The 16,753-nt window shown below is 37.3% G+C and overlaps 1 protein-coding gene across 1 annotated transcript; it reads right to left on the bottom strand.

Moving 5' to 3' along the window:
- Window positions 1-1,986: 1,986 nt before the first annotated feature.
- Window positions 1,987-16,682, bottom strand: tedc1 (tubulin epsilon and delta complex 1). The gene is made up of 8 exons (XM_053510567.1): window positions 16,464-16,682; window positions 16,242-16,335; window positions 15,697-15,908; window positions 11,465-11,608; window positions 11,295-11,381; window positions 9,451-9,537; window positions 5,351-5,524; window positions 1,987-2,587 (listed from the first exon to the last, which is right to left on the bottom strand). Exons 1-8 carry the CDS (start codon window positions 16,602-16,604, stop codon window positions 2,237-2,239), a joined length of 1,290 nt encoding a protein of 429 aa, XP_053366542.1. The 5' UTR covers window positions 16,605-16,682; the 3' UTR covers window positions 1,987-2,236.
- Between the last annotated feature and the right edge of the window lie 71 nt (window positions 16,683-16,753).

Below are 16,753 nucleotides of genomic sequence, written 5' to 3'. Positions count from 1 at the left end.
TTTTTTCGAGTGTGTAGTGTTTGTACGTCTCAGCTGCATGGTCTCTGGTTCAATTCTGCACTCGATTAACTCTCTGCACTGACTTTTTGATTGTTCTCTCTGCATTTGCCTTGGTCTGCTTTAACCTCCCGAAAACATGCCAGAGTGTAAATGCATTGTGCAGCGGTGTGATGCCATGTGCACATTGTGTTCTGCAGTGCTATGGGCTCCAGCTTCATTACAAATTCATTATAATAAATATTCTCGTCTGCTTTTTTTGTGTGAAAAGGAAAGAAAGTGACTTGTGTTTGTGATATGTGTTTAGGAAATATGTGGCCCGTACCCAAGACGACCTTTGCATGCTGAAGAAGGGTTAAAAAAGTAAACTATATGAAACATTTCCAATCAATTTACAATTTTACTACAATAGATATTTTTTTTCTACTTCTATAGCAAAAAAATTATTAGTTTTAACCAAATCCCAAATTGTCATTTCTGCCAATTTCCAGTAAGTTGTCCAAGACCACCATGTTTTTTTATTAACACGTTAACACACAGACACACACACACACACACACACACACCAGAAGGTTTGATCGATCTTCTACCACAAAAGCTCGTCCACAAACGTTAACTTATCCAGAATTCTGCTGCCTGTATCATAACCTTAAATTAACATAGAAACTTAAATAATTCTTATGATTGTGTAAAGCTGCTTTGCGACAATGACAATTGTTAAAAGTGCCATACAAATAAAATAGAATTGAATAACCTGAATACCCATCATGCATAACATCACCACTCCAATGGCTTCCTATCAAATACTGTATTAAGTTTTAAATTTAGTTTAAAAGCTTTATGATATATTTTAGAGCTCGTATAGTTTTACTCCCACTCTCACACTCTTCATCATCTAGACTCCTCTTTACACGTCCTGCCTGCTTGGCCACCAGCTGCTCTAGTGCCCTTAGCTATACTTCTCCATCCACATTTAAATATGTCTTCATGCCCACTTATACCACTTGTGTTTCTCCCACATGATGTAAGGCTGCACTCAGTTCTATACATGTCTTGATACACGGCTTGGCCCAAAACTATACATTACACACTTCAAGACTTCACTGACTGCCTTTAGCTTTGCAGTGCACAATGTGTTTGCAAAATTCATGTGTGAAAATTATTCCTCGTGCTCCCAGAACAATTCTTTACAATTAGAGTCATGGACTATGTATCACTAAAGAAGAAAAACACCATAGATGTGATAACCTGATGATTCAGTACATTCAGGTGGTCAGGTGACTTCATTTTATTGCACCATAACGTTACTGAGTCTAGACCTGAGTAACTGATCAACCCCAGATCATAACACTGTCTCCAGAGGCTTGTACAGTGGACACTATGCATGATGGGAGCATCGCTTCATGTGCTTCACTTCATACCCATCACTCTGTTATAAGATATGACCATTGCCATTTTTCCAATGCTCTAAAGTCTAACCATTGTGCTCTGAATACTGTTTTTGTCCGATGAGTCTCACCAAATAATGGTTTTCTTATGGACACACAGCTGTTTAGTCTTAATCCTGTGAGTTCTCATCATACTGTATTGTGCACACATGTGGAAATACTCTTACTTTCACTATTAAACATAGCTCTGATTTCTATTGTGTTTTTTTTTTTTTTTACAATGCAACATTAAGTGTTTAAGTGATCTCCACTCATGATTTTTTTTTCTTCCATGAAGGTGATGGTTTAGCAAAGTCCACAGGCCAGTGCATGTTTTAAGGTGATAACTCTGGCAACTGTTTTATCTAATATAGTTTTACTGTGATTTACTGATTGCTGTCATTTATTGCATGAAATGTTTATTATTATTATTGTTATTATTATTATTATTATTATTATTATATTAGATTTGCTCATCTGTATTATTTCAGTCTTTTTTCCCTCCCACTTCTCCTTCTCCTAGCCCGGACATTCAGCCAAAAAGAAAAGACTTTGACAACACTTGTTAAAGTGAATAAATAACTTTATCATTAGTAACATTTCACGGTCATTTACTTACACGGCAAACAGAATTGCACGAACAAGACAAGATCATTCATTTCTGATTAAAAAGACTGAACAGAAACACTCAAATTGTATCCTAAGAGTTCACAATTCTCTACAGTTTTTAGTTTCTTATTAAATCAACTTTACCCCCCTAAAGCAGTGTTTAAAAAGTCTTTAGTTTTACAGGAAGCCTGAAATTGTTTGTGTCATCTCTTGAGAGGCAGGATAAACACCAGACCCTCCAGTGTATTAGCTTTTGACTGTATTTCATCCCGCAGGCTCTGCCTCAGCAGCTCCATCTCCTGCTCCAGTACGGCCTTTCTGTGCCTTAGCTCCTGTAACACTGACAAAGCCTGAAGCATTCCTGAAGTCTGCACTGGACCTGAACTCTTGCTTGTTGATCTGGAAGCTTGTGGTTCTTGGAGGTATGGTGTGAAGCCTCGGTCAATGGAGGTCAAGGTGCTGATTTGTGACAAGTCCTGCAAATGTGCGGCCACTCTCCTCTCCACCTCTTCTTTCTGCCTGTGGCTAAGTCGTATTGTGTCTGTGCATCTGTCCTGCAGAGATATGACGAGATATGACGTAGAATTACATTGCACTTTGGACATACTAGGCTAGAAAAACTTTACATTTCGGTTCCTCCTACTCCGTACAAATACGTTAATTATGATGATAATTTCATTTTAGTTTAATGATTATAGACCATTTTCAAGTGATGATTTAATTCACTCATTGGAAGATTAAGCATTAGGCACGCAATCTATGTCCAGTTCATGCGTGATAATATTTCCTTAACCTCCCAGAGCCACTCTTTCACACTTTGACTCCTGGAATATGTCTATGCCATCAGGGAAGAAGAAAACCTCCATAGATGTGATAACCTGATGATTCAGTACATTCAGGTGGTCATCTGACTTCATTTTATTGCCCCATACCAACCCCAGATCATAACACTGTCTCCAGAGGCTTGTACAGTGGACACTATTCATGATGGGTGCATCGCTTCATGTACTTCCCTTCTTTACCCTGACACGCCATCACTCTGGAACAGGGTATGACATTTGCATATGATTTTCTTATGGCCACGCAGCTGTTAAGTCCCATCCCTGTGAGGTGGAATCGCTTTTTACTGTCGCTTTTACAGTGCAACCTTTAAGCTTTTAAGTGATCTCAATTCATGATTTGTTTTCCCGCCTGCAACCTGGTGGAGCTGGGGATCAAACCGCCGATCTTCCGATCGGTAACCCGGTGCCTTAGCCCTCTGAGCAACCACTGCCCCAGTTCAGTATAAAACATACTGAATTAAAAAGTGTCACAATCTTTTAGTTTAGACTTCATCAGGTCATATTGTTGTCTGCTTATGAAAATAAGAGACTTTTAACGAGCCTTTATAATTGCAGGCAATTTATAATTGACAAGTCTATGGAGCAGGTTGTATAAAAGGCTTAAATTAGACAACTGGCAGAATAACAAGCTTAAACGTTTACACGTTCACATATCGCAAACGTGCTGTAGACTAGGCTTCAAGCTCGCTAGACACTGAATAATGATACTATCAGGGAAATAAAAAAACCTGGTGTTTGATGGATGATAATGTCAACTCTAAAGAAACCTAGAGGGAAAAAATCCTGTGTTATGACTAAGCTGCAATACTGACAAATCTGTGACAAGTTTCTCTTACTCTTCCTTCAATATCTCACGGCTAGCACTCATTAGCTTCACATTTAAAGACGAAAGGAAAGATAACACTTCAGAATCATAAAAGCAGCCGGTGTGGTATTTTTAAGTCCTGTTAAACTTAAAAAAAATTAAAAAAAAAAGTGTGGAGGCGGAGTGAATGATTTCTTTGTCGTCAAACCACTAATTCGTTGCAGTTTCAAGACAGAAATTATTAATATAATGCTTAGTGATGGAGGGGTAAAAAAAATCTATTTAGTAATATTACAATTCTTTCGTGTTGCAATTCATGCATCACCACACTGACACCAAAATATATTTTTTTATGAATCTAAAATGTTTATATAGTTGCATTTAACGCAGTAAAATGTTGCTGATGCCAGCTGCTATAAAAAGAATGAGATGACATGGCTTGCAGAGAAGCTGCTTCACACGTTAAATGGGGGTTTCTTTAAAAACAAACAAAAAAGCTTATAAATCTGTTATTTCTTGGTATATGTTACCTCTTTTTTATAGTTGGTAAAAATTAAAATAAGTTCATCATATAGCATATATGGGATACATGCTCTGACAATATAGTGCAACATTTGCATACCAAAGTTGTCCCGATGGTTTTTTTATGTTACACATATAACACAGAAAATGTGTGTGTCAAAGAAGCTTCTGAAGTTTATACAACATGAAAGTGTCCGATCTTGCTTCTGCAAAATTTCAAGTTGCGTCCCTCAGCCGTTTTGGAGAGATGATTTTATGTGTCCCAAAATTTTCAGCATTTTACTGTCTGGCTTCAAACAATAATCATTTAAAATGCAAATTATTCTTATTTCTTTATAAATATTAAATTGGTATAAGCCTCTGGAAGCATATGACCTGTAAAAATTGTTGCTTAAATTCTTTTTTTTTTTTTTTTACAATAGCTTAAAAAGCAAAAAATAAAAAAAGAATCTGTAGTGTCAGAAACTGTCAAATTTATGTTGCATTATCTTCACAATTTTGCATTTTAGAATAATACACTTTTTCAGGTTTATGTCTTTTCATGTGAAATCTAAATTGGTCAAGTTTCATCTAAATGACAATTAAGATCATTGAGAGATTTGAATAAAAAAAAAAAGTTACATACACTAAAACATAAAAGGGCATACTGTAAATAGGTTTTAGCAAATGTGTTTTTTTTGTCTAATAATAATAATAATAATAATAAGCATGGATCAGGACATACGAAGCGTAAAGTAAAAATTAAGGTGTTATATGATCCTTATAACTGAAAATTCACTTTTTCACCTAGGTGAGACTTTTTAGCACTGATACCATGTTTTGGCCAGCTGGACGTGAAATTAATAGAAATATCAAATAAATATCAATACTGTGTAAAAGGTCATACGTATTTGTTATATGTAGTAGAACACTTCTGTGCTGGCAGGTCACGCCTCCCCCCGCTCCACTGGCTACAACTGCAAGTATATTTCAGACCTGTGGGAAACACTGACCTCCCTTTTTTTTTTTGCTTTTTTTTTTTTAATGGCTCACTTGGCAAATTTTAATTAGATTGCACTTTACAAAAATCTTTCTTTAAATGCTCAGGCCTACTTGTATGGCTTGTGTTATCATTTGACATGTTAGTGCCTTAGGGGTGTGGTCATTACCAGTCTGTCCTTGTGCTTGGTCTGTAGCCTTAGCAGCATCTTGTCTAGACGTCTTACAGCTCTCCTAGCCTTGTCACCATGGGAACAGCTCGGAGTGTCAGCGTGGGCTCTTTGTAGCACATCTACAGACCCTTCCTGATACCCGTCTGAGAGGTAGCCGTCAATCACACTGTCCTGTACAGGGATAAATGCAAAGCCCAAGAGATTTTGTTACTGTATGAGACACGAGTACCTGGTTTCATCTTCATAGAATGTGATCGGGCATTATGACCATAAATGTAACCAGATGGAAGCATGGGGTCCCTGAGACTTTGATCATGGCATGGTTGTTGGTACTAGAAGTCTGGTCAGAGTATTTCAGACACAGCTGATCGCCTAGGATTTTAACCTAAAGCAGTCTTTAGAGTCTACAAAACACTGTCCTGTGTGCACATGTGTGATGAAAGAGATCAAAGTAGAATGACCAAACTGAGTTAATAGCTGATCTATTGTAATTCACATAAATCAGACATTACAATCATCATGAGTAGAAAAAGATCTGGAAGACAACATCAAAAAGAGAGAGAGAGAAAAAAAATCAGGTTCCAATTTATCTATTTATCTTACTTGAACTGTGCACGCTAAAATGCTTTTCAGATAACTACAGAGATCAGCAGTTTCTGGCACAAACATCAATGTCATGATCAAGGTCACAGAGATCAGAACATAAACTCAAGCAATTGACCCATCTCTGTTCGAATTTTTGCATCGCACTTCTGTTACATACTTTATGGATGTGCAGGTGTTCTTGATAAAGTGGACAGTGAGAGTATATCATTATACAATAAATTCTATACAAATAACTGAACTGAATTCTGTTTACATGGACAAACAGTTTGTACTGATTTTAGATGTGATTGTCTACATTGTGACAGAAAGCCAGGAATTCGGGCTCCTGCAAAAAAAAGTCCTACAGCACTTTAAAGATTAGGCTTGTTAATATGTTTTGATACCATTTTAGTTTGCATTGGATTGGATATTCGGTGATACAAAGTACCTATACCAGTACCTGGCGCTGAACCAGAGTACAACGTTAAGAGAACTTTTTTTATTTTTTTTTAAATTTTTTTTTTTAGAATGGACCATGTCTGAAGTATATCAAATATATCTGTTAATGCTTTGCTATAATTCAGTAATGTGCTGTGTGTCCTGACTCCATTGTATGGCGTACTGCATTAACCTTTTCAGCAGTTTGTGCTACAGTAGCTCTTCTATTAGATGGGACTACACAAGACCCACGTGCATCAGTGAGCCTTGGCTGCCCATGACCTTGTTTCCAGCTGACCGGTTAGTTTTCCTTTAAGCACTTTTTTCCCAAAGAAAATTTGTTCTCTTGTCACAGTAACTGCAATATCTCATTAAAATAGCCTATGGAAGTGGGTGGGATACATCAGGTGAACATTTTGTCCCTGAAGTTGGTGTGTTGGAAGCAGAAAAAAAATCTGCAAGAGTAAGGATTTGACTGACTTCAACAAGAGCCACATTGTGACGTCTAGACGACTGGGACAGTGCAAGTCCAAAACTGAAGGTCTTGTGAGATGTTTCCGGTCTGCATGGGTCGGGCCCAAACAGTGATCCAATGAAGGAAAACCGGTGAACCAGTGATGGGATTCATGAGCGGCTGGGGGTCACTGATGCACATTGGGAGTGAGGGCTGTAGCCCGATCCGATAGAAGAGCTACTGAAGTTCAAACTGCTGAAAAGCTTAATGCTGGTTATGATGGAAAAGAGTCAGAAACACAGCGCATCATTTTTTTTTTGGTGGCAAAAGGGGCGACCTACTCAATACTAGGCAGGTGATTTTCATATAAATTTAAAACCTTCCTGTTATACTGAACTTCCAGCCTCCTAACACACAGTATGACTTGCTGATCAATCTCTATCTGATATCATTTAAATGAGGATGAGTCTGGTTGCCCTCAAGGTTTTCCCTCAAATCTCAGGGAGTTTTTCCTGAAAATTATAATTGATACATATTTTCTCAAACCATCAAGTTTTTTTTTTTTCTGTAACGCGCTTTGCGACAATGACTGATGACATATAAATAAAAGCACTTTATAAATAAAACTGAATTGGTTATAATGTTCTGGCTGATCGGAGTAATTGAACAGTAAATAGTCTTGAGATCAACAAGATAATTCTTTGTAAACAACTATATATTTAAAATGTCTGGATTTCATTAAGGCCTGTTTTTGTAGTCAGGTGTTTATCTTCCTTTTTTTCCCCCACCATGAGCATTCCTTCCATTTTTATTTTAAGCACTGGGAACACTTTTTCACTATAAAATATTGGATTTAATTCAATTGACTTTTTTATATAAAGAGACTAAATTAAAACGACTATCGATCTATCACAGGGTCCTTCAGCCCAAGTCTCAGTACGAGCATATATCTGAAGATGAGCCATAAACTTTGCATTTTATAATGAACCTTTTTAATGCACATCTCCCAAACACTCGAATTGAAGATAAACTATAAACTAGCATCTGCAACTTGCACAGAGCACATCATCACCCTCTACTTTGCACACAAATCTGCTCGCTCTGCATAATACACCAGTACCCATCGCACTTCTTTTTATTTTAATCTGCAAGCTCAAAGCCAAAAAAAATACAGGACTCCTGGCAAGAGCTCTAAAAGCACTCTTCTTAGCAGGAGGCTTCTTAATAACTCCAGCGCAGTGTAGATGAGAGCTTGATGTCAGTACAAGTGGGCGCCTCATTCGGCCCTCAGAGCACCTTAATTAACAAGGATGAGGCAGTGGGGCGTTTTTGGAATGTGCAATGATCGAGTCTGTATCAAAAGCCTCATATCCCAATATGGCTCAAAGATAAAACTTTAACAGTATGCTGAAATAATTGAGAATAATCTAAATCCATATGCAAAGTCTGTAAACTTTAAGAATTTTTTTTATGTAAAAAAAATAAATAATAAATGGGTTCAAGAATAACTGCAAGGCAGACCAGAGCAATACATAGCTACACTCACTGCCTGTTTAATCAGATACACTACTCATAAAAGTAATCTTATTAAAAGAGAATAATTTTACTCCCTAGTGCCATTTGTTTTTCAAAGCTAACTAAAACACGCTGTGGCACTGCTACTGTATGAGTGTATTAGGTTAAGTGAACACCAATGCTGCTCAGAAATAAATTAAAAATAAAAATAAAAATAAAAAAGTATAGCTACAAGGCAAGTATGCTTAACAAACCAGACACTAAGAGCGCACTCTTAAGTTTCAGGTTTAACTGCCATTTTATAATTTAAAGTTTTAAAATATAATGTATAATACTTCCTATTGCAGGAAAAGCAAAGTCAAACTAATTCATTAGAATATTAAGAAAGGCATGTGTGCGTATACTGTAACCTCCAATATGAAGAGAAAAAGAAATTCTTGAAATTAATAAAACAGTTATTATGAATTCTGCAAAATAACAATAGCATTAACTATTGAACCATTTTTATTAATTATAACAAATATTCTTCTTTAAGATACTTTTTAATATCCTTTAAAAAAATACCATTATGCAGCATTAAAAATGTGTTGCATATTCAGTATAAACATATTATAGTAGAAACATGGGGGGTTTCAGCTGGTGATTAAGGAGATTTGAAAATTGATGACATCATAAACTTTGTTAGGCATTGGGCTATATCAGGTCAAAAATTTTGGGTAAAATGTTTTTGCCCTAAACAGAGCTTTTGACAAAATAACGAGCCAAACATGCTTCCAAGATGTGATTTGCGTTGAACGTCTCGGTCTTGAGATTATCCATCTATATTAAATTAAACATTGTTTTAATTGTGTAATTGTTTGTAGGACTTTTATAACAATGGTCATTGATTTACAGGATCCAAAAATTATGAAAATAATTTAGAAAAGTGAAAGAATATGTATATATTCTAACCATCCGTTTGTTATCAGTTTATAACATATCTATCCATGTTTTTTTTTTTATTAACTACATCATTTACCGCATTCATTTATGTCTTGTGTTTTTGTCACGAGAGCTGGACACTTTATATGCTGTCAAAACAAACTTTACATAGAGACCTGCGTACCATCCAGCACCAGAACAGCGGCTCCATATTTTTCCATTCCAGATATGCTTCAAGGATTCCATTTAGGGACCGTATGTGCTCTAGATCCTAAAAGACAAAACACAAGTGTATACAAATGTAAATGCATTGCAACACAAACAGACAGGCGTGCTTCTGGAGCAACACAGTGTGGAACATTTTCTTAGGAGAATCATTAGCCTTTGGAAGCACTAAACACGATGAGCAGCCATAACATTAAAACCACTGAGAGACAAAATGAATAATCTGGTTACAATGTCATGTTTTAAGATATATTAGGCAGTCGCTGAACAATCAGTTCTTAAAGTTGACATGTTAAAAGCAGGGAAAAAAACAAAAACCATAAAAAAACATACATGCATAAAAATCCAACCGACTTTGATATGCGACAAATGGTGATGGAAAGACCACCAAAAATGCTCCAAGGTAAGATGATAGGTGAATGGGCAAGGCTCAGTGGTTTACATGTGGAGGCTAGTCTGTCTGGAGCTGACACAGAACAGCTACTCTGGCACAAATTGATCATGTGGATGACCAGGTGTGCGTGTGTGTGTGTGTGTCTTGCCTACATGGAGAAGAGATGGCACAAGAATGCATCATGAAAAGAAGGCAGGCCAGCTAAGACAATTTGATGCTTTGGGTAAATTCATGTTGGGAAATTTTGGGACTTTAACATGTACCACCTCCCTGAACACTATTACAGACCAAGATACACCTCTTACACCCAATGCTGTTTCCTGATCACAGTGTCCTTTTTCAGAAGGATAATGCACCCTGACACACTGCACAACTGTTCCTGAACAACAGGACAAAGAAATCAAGGTGTCAACAAGGCCTTCAAATTCCTCTGATCTCAGTACGAACAAGTGTCAAAAATAATAATCTGATGCATGGAGGCCTGCTAAAGGATCTGCTGCTAATGCCTAGTGCCAGACACCACACACACCTTCAGATGTACAGCTCTGGAGGAGAAAAAAAAAAACAATAAGAAACTACTCCAATTTACTCCAGAAAACTTCTAAAACATCATCAAAAGGAAGATGGAGGGTCACAAACCATCAAGCAAAGCGGAGCTGTTATTTGTATAAAGAGTGGTATAAAGTTACCCAACAGTAATGTGAAAACCTGGTGGAGAGCCAAAATGCATGAAAGCTGTGATTACAAATCACTGTTATTCCACCAAATACTGATTTCTTAATGATATTAAGCCAAAGCATCAACACAATTTCTTTACAAATTATTTGCATTTTGTTTTATTAAAGCTCTGCAAATACTGCACGAGCTAATTGGGTTATTTTGATGTGTTGCGATGATGTAATTTCCATTAAATATTAAAACCAATTACAAAAGTTATATTTTGAATTTGGCTGAAATAGTTTCAGCAGTTCACAAAAAGTAAAACAAAACTGTTTATCTAACCAACACATGCCGCTGTAAGAAATAAAAACATAAGAAACTGATTATTTTGCAGTGGTCTCTTATTTTTTCAGAGCTGTATTTGTAGAGTTCATTCGTTGACAGGTCAGGAGTGTTTTGGTGTTTATATCGGGATCTACAAAATATTACACATGTGGTTTTATTGTTATGGCTGATCAGTGCATATTGGATGTGGGTAACGCAGATGACTAAAACCTTATTAACACCTTATTAGTCACTACCAAATTCAAAGAATCTTTATCTGCATGATGTGGTTAAATACCATTTCTACAGATTTGATGTACATAATAATGTGAAAATAATAAAAATCTGGCTTGCAGCTCATATAAACTGATAAGACAAGGCTCTGGCAGGTGGCGCTGCTTGCGTGACAATCGGTCATTAGTCACCTTTTCAAGTGCAGTAGATGTAGAACGTTTAGGAACATGGACAGTGCCGGGATAAGAGCTGGGTTGAGAGCTCATGTGAACGCAGACCTGGAGAAACACGAGACACACACACGTTTAGGTCACTGATTCATCCAGCCGATGAAGTTAATAGCGCACGTCTCGTCACTTGCCTTGTCTGTAAGCTTGGCCTGCTCTTGCTGGGCTGTTAAAAGATTCCGCCACTGTAGCTTCAGCTTTCCGTACTGCCACTGCAACATCCTGACGTCTTTTTCCTCACATTTATTTAAGTCCAGCTCCGGTTCTTCAGGAAGACCCTGGCAATACACACACATACATACATACATACATACATTCACACAGTGTCAGTCAGTCTCGAGCATGTCTTTTAATTTATCTACAACTATTAAACCATTTCTCAACGCAAACACACAGCACTGTTTTGTTGTTGCACGGTTACATTGCTTGGTGGTTTCCGTGTGGTTCTGACCAAAGTGAGCAGTTTATACCACAGCTGCTTGCATGCTCACAGCATACTAAAAGACTTAAAAAAAAAAAGAAATACAGTACAGACAATCTTCACACTTTACTTGCTTAATGATTTAATGGTTTTATTCATTTATTTTTAAGGATTCCTCTTCGGAACACGTTCCTAAATAACTTCAACGTTATTGTATAAATTTGTTAGGAAGAGAAGTCTTTATAGAAGCTACCTGCTGTGATAAAAAGATTACATTTTATTTAAGAATAAAGAGGACCAATAACGTTTTTTAAAAATCACATCATGATGTATGTATAAAAAAGAGAGAGAAAAAGAGAGAGAGAGAGGACCAAGGCTGAAAATCTACTCTTAACCACATCCCTAGGTTGCCGAAAGTCTTTTAATAGAAACGCTTTGCAAGTCACAGACAGACCTTTGAAATTCTGAACGCACGTCATCGCCTGAGTGAAGAAAAGCCAAAGATCTCTGTCATGACTTCACACAGAGCAGCCGGCATCAGAACACAGAGATGTCTTAGCCTTCATCTATCTTTGAGGCTGTGAAGTAGCAGGCTCAAAGACAAACCTAACCCTGTGGAGACATCTTGTGTTCTGGATAAAGTATAAGCACCGGGCTTTGCTCTTTCACCTAATAAAATTTTTTATCCCCCAGAATATTCGGAAAACTTCAGTAATCCCATCAGATACAAACTACTGTATGAAGTATAGGGTCAATACATCAGTAGTTTCTGTAACGCCTTCGCATCCTGCGTGTGGTTTGGATCACTTCCCTGGATTTTCATCAGATACATACTCATTGTCTCTCACAGCCTGAACAAAGAGCAGTGTGCGCAAAAAGGCCATGTCGTGAATATTATTTTTTTCAGTAAGTAACCTTTAATAGCTTCTTAGTATCAGGTATAAATTCTGATAACTTTAAATCCTGTAAATTTAATGATCCACAGCATGCTGCCAAAGTCTCACAAACATACACTGCCTGGCAAAAAATAAAAAATAAAAATTGTGTCCACTTGAGAAGAATCAAATTGTTGAGCTGCATTAAACGAAGAAAATAACTAAGGACATCTGAATTTACTAAAACTGTGTTAAGAACACCTCAGCACATTATCAAAACCTGCACGGATAGTTCTGAACGGTTATCTTAGATGAAGAAATGTGATCTGAAATAATATATAAATGGAGATCACTTAAACGCATGGGGAAGTCGCATCATAAAAAATGTCTAGTAGAAATCAGGGCTAGAATTCATAATAGTGAATATAAAAGCATGTCGATATACACACAATATGATAAAACCTCACAAGATTGGAACAGCTGTGTGTCTAAGAGAAACCTAATTGTTATTAAGGATATTCTAAAAAAAAATTTTTTTTTATTTGCTAGGGAGCATAAAGAATGGACTTTGATGGAAAAAGGTCACGTGACCTGATGAGTCCAGATTGAGCCTATTCCAAAGCGATGGGCGTGGCAGGGTAAGGAGTGATGCACCCAACATAGTGTCCACTGTAAAAGCCTCTGGAGACAGTGTTATGATCTGGGGATTCATTAGTTGCTCAGGGCCAGACACAGCAACGTTATGTGGAAATAAAAAGAAGTCAGCTGACCACCTGAATGTACTGAATCTCCAGGTTATCGCATCTGTGGGGGTTTTCTTCCCTGATGGCACAAAAGAGTCATTCTGGGAGCATGAGGAATCTTTTTCAAACATTTTCATGCACTGTTAATTAAAGTAAAAGGTGAATGAATTAAATCTGAGAGTGTGTGATTTTTTTTCTTGACCAGGCAGTGTATTTAAAAAAAAAAAAAGGTTTGTAATAAATAAAATAAAACTGATCAGTACATAACACTAAAAGATAACACTAAAAGATAAGTAAGTGCACATTACATACTAACAGGGTTTAAGTTCAGATAATTGTTTTGTGGCCTTTTAGATGCCTGTATTGTCAATTACATCTAAAAACATTTGGAAATCACAACATGCCATAATAATGATGATGACGATGACAATAGGGCTTGCTTTTAATAATTAGACATGGAACAATTTTGTCCATATATAATTTGCAGGACCATTTACGAAAAAATGTGGTTCTATAAAATCCAATTTGTTTAAAATGCTCCTGAACTTTTGGTAAAATTCCTAATAAGGAGACTCACAAATAAAAACCTTACAGAGATTCATATCACTTAACTGTCACGACAGGTCAAAGCAAACCTGAAACACATGCAATGTTTGTTTCCTTCACCACTATACTCCCAGTTTAGCCCCTGACTAGTGCTGCACGATTAATCATATCGCAATCGCAATCACGATGTCAGCCTATGCGATTACATTACAGCAAATGTTGCGATTATATTAAATAAACAAATGCGTTTGCGGACGTAACAAGACATTCATTCTAAGAGCTGCATGGCCATTTTTTATGTCAAAAATAAAAAAATAGTCAGTCAGACTCGTGTAGCGCGCGTGCTGGTGGTCATGTGACTTTCCGCAGCGCAGTGTGGAGATGGGAGAAAATAGATACAGAAGAGACCGACGCTGAACTTGCGCCCAAAAAAAAAATGCAGCCTCTTTTATTTGGCGATATTTTGGTTTCAGGATATCGGACACTGAGCAGAAAGAGGTAATGTGCAAAATTGGCAAAACTAAAGCCTAAAAACGAAATTTCGTGGCAACACGACAAATTTATATCAGCACCTAAAGCAACACAGAGAAAAGTATGATGAATGCATGGCGGTAAAAGCCAAGAGTAGTAAAGAGACCGAACAAAACAAAGCAGAAACCAGTGTGAGCAGAACAAAACAACACATTATTACAGATGTGTTTGTAAGTCTCAGTAAGTGACATAGCGAGGTTCAACTTGAAATAACTGCAGTGAAATTCTTTTTAACCTCTACGGACCTTTGGTCAAGCAGGACGACTAAGCCATATATTAGCCTAACCGCGCACAATGAGTTTGAACTGAAAAGCCGTTGCCTGCAAACATTGTATTTCCCTGACGATCACACCGGAGAGAACACACTGTAGCCGCGAGTTTGAGAGAGGCACTGGCTGCATGGGACCTTTGTAAGGATGGTTTGGTCGCTGTCACAACAGACAACGGCAACGGCGCTCAATCACTGGATTAGGTTACAGTGCTTCGGGCATAGACTTCATTTGGCCATCGGTAAGTTAAATTAATTTAATCTTTTCATATTTAAGGCTACTTAACTGTACGTTAGAGAGGACAGCTATTAACAGATTTATTTAAGAATAAATGAAAATACAGTGTAGAAATCGGTGTGTCACAAAGAACACTAGAAATGTCTCATTTAAACCATTTTCATGATTATTAGCAAGACTCTAAAATTAATATGTTTAAAGGACACTTTTCTTTCCTTTTATCTTTTCTTCATCATAAGATTAAAAATGGTAAGTGATTTGGTAAGAATACCAATGAAGTATATGTTACCTTCTCCATAATGGAATTTTATAAATGTAAAAAAAAAAAAAAAAAAAAAATTAAATGGGTATTTGTTTTATTTATCTGTACTCTTGACTTTTTAATTTTATTTTAAAGTAAATTTAATGTAATTTGATTCAGTAATGTAAAGATGTTATTGTTATTTAATTTTGTACAATTTCGTTTTAATTAGAAAACATGGTTCATTTCTAGTTGTTGCCTGATTGCACTGTATACTATATCTCAGTTGAGAAATAAAAATTTCAGCATTATTAGTAATGTGGGTGCATTTTCCTTAATAACAAGCAAGTTGAGTCATAAGACTTGTCTATCGTATCGCAATCGTAAATCTCAATTTTGACCTTAATAATCGCAATGTGACATTTTTCCCAAATCATGCAGCCCTACCCCTGACCTGTCTAAAACTACCAATTTGAGCATTTCAGCAGATCCCAGAGTCTCACCCCTGCGGCCGACGAGAGGACATCCAACTCCAGAAAGCTGTCTCGTAGCAGAGCTTCGAGCAGGTCTCCTGAAGCAATGAGCCAGCTGAAGGCCAGCAGCAGATCCCGGCTTCCAACTTCCTCCGTGAAGTCACAAGCCCGCGGTCCGATGACCCACCAACCCCCATAACCGCTGTGCCAGAGGGCAGACTGCACGAAGTGAAACTGGGAACCTGCAAGCGTTATTAATATCAATTAACCATATCGTATGTAACATCATTTAGCAAGATCATGTGCAATGTAACTCGGCACTGTTCATGTAAATTCTACATCAAAATCTGGTTCCGCCTGTGTATCCTTTGTCTAGTTTGTGGATTTTAGTTTATTTAATTTTTGACTTTATTGTGTGTATATTTTTTATTCTTTGCTTTTTGCAAGAATGTCCTCCCGGATTAATAAAGTTTTATCTTATCTTCTTCCATTCATCATGACACACACACACACACACACAGGTAACACTGAAAGAATACTCAGATGTGAAATGATGTTAGAGATGGTGTCAATACCTGAGGGAGACCGTTTGGTTTGTTCTGCGCATGCGCAGTCTGGTTCAAAGACCTTCCTCAGGAGACTCGACAGCAAACACCACAAGTCTGGCGCCTGCAGTTAAAAAACAAGATATAAATACATTTTAGTTTAGACATCTTAATTGTTAACGTACCCGATCAGTAACGAGTAATTTTGCTGTGTGAGAAAAGGTTTTGGTTCAGTTCTAATGAGTCCCTAACCGCCTCTGTCCGGTTGAATTTGGCTCTCCTGAACACCTCAGCGGTGGGAACCGCCTCAACACCCAGCGCCGAAAGAAACCTACACAGCGCGGTTATAACCTCTTTAGCTTTTACATTCCTTTTACTTTCTTCACTCTGCATTTTATAACAGAAGCGCGTCGCTAATGTGCGACATTAGAACAGCACGAGCCCTATTCGCGCGGTTGATTCGTTCTGGCACGTCACGTGACCAGTGACGGCAGACTTTTCGTTCCGCACACGACCACGTGACAGCTGCTTCCGTAAAAAAA

The sequence above is a fragment of the Clarias gariepinus genome, chromosome 13 (assembly GCF_024256425.1).
Source record: "Clarias gariepinus isolate MV-2021 ecotype Netherlands chromosome 13, CGAR_prim_01v2, whole genome shotgun sequence".
Taxonomy (NCBI): Eukaryota; Metazoa; Chordata; class Actinopteri; order Siluriformes; family Clariidae; genus Clarias; species Clarias gariepinus.
This window is presented reverse-complemented; position numbering and strand designations above follow the sequence as displayed.